The following is a 5,000-nucleotide window of genomic DNA, read 5'->3' as shown; positions in this document are numbered from 1 at the left end:
ATCATTCATATTATTATTATTATTATTATTATTATTATTATTATTATTATTATTATTATTATTATTATTATTATTATTATTATTATTATTATTATTATATTATTATTATTATTATTCATATTATTATTATTATCATTATTATTATTAGCATCACCACCAGCATCATCATCATCATCATCATCATCATTAAAGGTTACACACAGGTTTGTAAGTAGGTATGTTTAATCTGGCTGACGGATGTTTTGACTATCTTACTTAAACGTATAGGATCAATTGGAGGGGTGGGGGGGGGGGGGGAGAGAGAGAGGTCAAGATGTTGAAGTCAGTCGTGTTTGCATGCGTGAAATCAAATCAGAGTAGAGTTTAAACACGCGAATGTTGGCAGTGAATGAGAAGAAAATGAAAACTCCCTGCAAAGCTGCCAAGGGGCTGGCCACAAGGGAGACAACTGGAGAATTGAACTGAATCGCTGAAGCTGAAATGAGAAACGAGAGTCCGGTGACGGCTGATAGTTTCACATAGGTTATAAGCCCTTGTTTGTTCTTCTCTTCTTTCCTCAATCGTTTGATTAAAATGATTTCTCTGATAGTTGCGATGAAGAGGATTGCGTTGGTAGCAACTGAAATACAAAGGGGAGATAATACGCCGAAGATCAAGATCAAACTGGATATATCTATATCCAAAAAACATCGTTGTTTATCGTATCCTATAGATTTACCATTTGTCGAGCCTGCAGTTATGGCAATTGTGCTGATGATGACAATAACAGGAATTCCGAAGGAGAAGAAACAGTTCATGATGCAATGTCTTCTTTTAGAAGAAGTGATTTTCCCTGTAAACACCCGATACATGTGTACGCAGCATGTATTCATCCACGTAAAAGACGCCACCCAACTGTAGTGGAGGATCACTCCGTGTACAAGACAGTGTGTCTCTGTGAAAAACCCACGTGAACCAAAAACGGATGTGATGAGTAGAGACACCTGTGCTGCAAGAAGGCAAAAACACAAGCACAATATGTTGATCCCAGGCACAGAACGCAAAGACGGGAACAGTAAGTAGGTGATAATGGAGGCCGAGATAAACCCGCTCGACACCAGAATACAAAAAATGTCCAAGTAATAATTTATAAAAGACAATAATTCGCCAAGGGACCATCCACTTTTCGTGAGTTCTTGGATAATCGAGAACTTATAAAAATGGACACAAAGTGAAACTTGCCCCTTGCTGTATGTCATCACACTTGAATTCCAAGCTAAACTAACTTCACGATGATTGATTGTAAGGGCCACTCGCAATATCTTGTTTACCATATAAGGGGGTTTTGTGACGTTAATAGAAACATATGGGCACGTCAAATTCGATGACACGTCAAGATACTTGTCGGCAACGGGTGTAGAAAACCTACCCTTTACGAACCATTTTTTAATTTCCGTACAATCTTTAGGATTAGAATGTAAAAAATGCTGTTCACATAACTGCTTTCCAAGGCATATTGGATGCAATGAAATGTTGTATAAGCCTTCCTTCCCATACGTGAATGAAACATGCCAGGGAGTATCTGTGAACATAAAGTTAAAATCATTCTCAAACTCATCTCGTGACAAATTGAATGATCCACGAAGGTATCCAGCTAGCTCGATTGCTTGTTCCTTCTCAAACGTGTTTCCATTGTAAAAACACGCGGATTGTCGAACGTAAAAAGTATGAGAATCAGATGGAATCGTTGATAACAAGAAATCGTGGACAGCGGTTGTGAATGTTGCAAATAAATGATTGGGTACAGGGGGTACGGGAGTCAAGACAATGCTGAAGTAATAAAGAAGCCCTCGGACTTCATCGTAGGGCGTGTCACAAGAGAGGTAGTTGTTTCTGGTCACTTTTCCAATTGGACACGTCACAGGCAAGCACCCAACCTGGAAACGATATCAAATAATCTGGGATCACAAATACATTTTAAATAATGATACAAAAGTAGCGACTCATCATCTCAGTCCCGTAATACTAAAGGAATATAACAGCTACAGGTGGTGCCTAACTGAGTCTTCTCTCTCTCTCTCTCTCTCTCTCTCTCTCTCTCTCTCTCTCTCTCTATCTCTCTCTCTATCTCTCTCCCTCTCTCTCTCTCTCTTTCTTTCTTTCTTTCTCTCCTTCTTTTGCACAGACACACATACACACACATACACACATACATTTTTACCTGTCATATTATTTTAACCATAATGCATAATAAGGTAGGGAGCCCGTTGTTTTTGGTGTGCTTTGTTTAAAACATGGCCGCTCGTTTTCATTGCAAGCTTTCGACGTGCGGTTTGTACTATCAAATGGATAAATGATGAGTTTTCTTCAATATCATATAAATTAATATGTTCTACCTTTCCATTTACGCTAGCAATTTGCATTTTTGAGGTGAGTACTTTTTTCTGATGGTGGTCCTGAGTTCGACACCTGGCCCTCATTTCGACACTCTAGGGGTCCTAATTCCGACACTTACGTCACAAGTTCTACACATGCGGTGGCGTATCCTAACTTGGGTAAAAGGTCCACTGCTCTTTTCTCCCAGTCTTCTTCTTCTTCCTCCTGCTCATCCTCCTCCTCCTCCTCCTCCTCCTCCTCCTCTTCTTCTTCTTCTTCTTCTTCTTCTTCTTCTTCTTCTTCTTCTTCTTCTTCTTCTTCTTCTTCTTCTTTTTGTTCTCTCTCTCTTTCACACACACACACACAAACACACACATTCACACACACATTCACACACACACACACACGCACCTACACATTATATTTACGTGCGAATGGCCACAATATTCTATAATTTTACACAGGATTCTTTGTCATTAGAGTGCAAACAGATACATTAAAGACATTGTCTCACAATGCGGTGTTATGTCGGCGTGAAACATTAATTGACTTTGAAGTCGAAATCACAAAAATTGATTTAAATGGATTTGGTCCAATGGAGTGAATGGATGTTAATTTATTATTATTTCTTTTATAACCTACTTTATGCTCGGGGGTCATGATAGCTCAATTGGTAGAGCAATCGCTTCACACGCAAAGAGACCGTGATCGATCCCGGGTGCAGTCGAGATTTTTTCTGATCCCCCTGTGATTGGGTAGCTGGGGCTGTTATCTCTGGCGGAAAGTACTTTGTGATAAACTAGTGTCCTATCTAAAGGATAGAAAGTCATCGCTATTGTCCATTTTACATTATGGAAACCGGGATAAACCTCGGTTCCGTGAGCCGATTGGCTCTAAAGGATTACTTTAGGCTCAGCTTGTGTGTTTGCCTGTCGTCGGTTTTTCCTATAAATTCAACTTTGGAACTTGTTTCATTCCGTATAACACCGAATAGAGGCAGTCGTTCACATTTACAGATGTGCATTGATAAATAGAAATTCTAATTGTTTTGAACACCCCATCAGTCAGCTCCGCCTCTACAGATGTTGCTAAATTTAACCGGAAAATGTGTATGACATATGTGAAATGACATCGCCACTTCATTAGATGTGTACTTGTGTTAAACAGTATGTGTGTAGAAAGTGTGTTTTAGTCAGTTTTTTATTAGATTCGGGACTGAACTCCAAAACATAAGACATAGATCGAACAGAAAAGGTATTTGGAATAAAAGGTATTTGGAATAAAAGGTATTTGGAATAAAAGGTATTTGGAATAAAAGGTATTTGGAATAAAAGGTATTTGGAATAAAAGGTATTTGGAATAAAAGGTATGCTTATCTTTCACAAATCAGAAGTTTCTAAATCTCAAAAAAAAAACAGTGACTTTTCCTGGAGGGTGTCGAAATTGGGGCCACCTCTTAAAAGGTTGCAAAATGGCGGGTGTTGAAGCGGATTGTGAACCGTAAGTTTACGCATGAAAAAATATTTCTTTAAAAAAAAGAGCTTTTATATAGCGCAATATCCACTAAACGTGCTCAAAGCGCTTTCCAAAGGGTCCCTGACCAACAGCAACACGCAACATGTAGAACGAGACATGACGCCTGTTAGGCGATATTACAATTTTTCCGACAAAGACAACGCTGTTGACGACCTGGTACTCATTTTACACCTGAGCATGGTGGGAGAATGTGATTAAAGAGTCTTTTCCAAGGACTCAACTATGCGCCGAGCGAGGCTCGAACCCAGGACCTTGCGATCCGAAAGCGAGTGTCTTACCACTAGACCACATAGCCGCACATTCGGTTTTTAAATGAAAAGAGGTGAAACAAAAAGGAAATTTATCGGCAATTAAGATGACATCAATGTTTTGTTTCGTTTTTAGGTGAAAAACACATTTGAAAGCAGGACCTCTAAGAATGTCGACTATAGGGCCAGTTTCGAAATTCGGGCCCCCTAACTTATAACTTATTTCCTTTTCTTGCTTACATGAAGAAAGTCGAAAGGCGTATAGTCATTTACTTTGTATTATAATATATTTTATAGGAGTCATTTTTAGGAAGTTTCTTTTTACGAAACCTTTCAAAACCCGTCGAAAACTATAGTCTCGGGTTCACTCCTCACTGGCGTACACTGCCCTGAGTCTCAGGTTCACTCCCCACCGTTGCCTACTTCCCATAATTTTGTCGGATATTGTCGGGTTTCATCGGGTTCCGGCGGGTCTGTAAAAAAATAAGTAATTGCTTTTTTTACGAAACCCGCCAAAACCAGTCCCAGGTTCACTCCCCAATGGTGTACACTTCCTTGAGTCCCAGGTTCACTCCCCCACTGCTGCCTACTTCCCATAACTTTGTCGGGTTTCGGCAGTTTTCGGCGGATTTCGGCGGATTTCGAAAAAAGGATAAACCGTCATTTTCACTCTCTTTATTTTACTATTCACATTAAATTCATAACATCCCTTTTCGTATCTGTTCCGAATAAAACACGGAGAAAATAAATAGTGATGACTGACTGATTGATGATGTGGTGCGCAAATTATGGTGTTCAATTCCCTTCAATTACAATTTCAATGCAAAATATAGCTTTTTAGTGAGACAAAGAGAAAATATA

General features: G+C 39.2%; 1 protein-coding gene across 1 annotated transcript in view; it reads right to left on the bottom strand.

Moving 5' to 3' along the window:
* Window positions 1-204: 204 nt before the first annotated feature.
* LOC144959603 (uncharacterized) overlaps window positions 205-5,000 on the bottom strand; it is a 15,882-nt gene continuing 11,086 nt past the window's right edge. Inside the window, exon 3 of the mRNA XM_078892229.1 lies at window positions 205-1,916. Coding sequence (XP_078748355.1) covers window positions 309-1,916 — 1,608 coding nt within the window. The 3' untranslated portion in view covers window positions 205-308. The remainder of the gene's footprint in view (window positions 1,917-5,000) is intronic.

Source organism: Berghia stephanieae, chromosome 14 (genome assembly GCF_034508935.2).
Source record: "Berghia stephanieae isolate SIO BIC M18660-M18661 chromosome 14, UCSD_Bste_1.3, whole genome shotgun sequence".
NCBI classification, from domain to species: Eukaryota; Metazoa; Mollusca; class Gastropoda; order Nudibranchia; family Aeolidiidae; genus Berghia; species Berghia stephanieae.
Note: the sequence above shows the minus strand (reverse complement) of the source record. Positions and strands in the feature narration are given on the sequence as shown.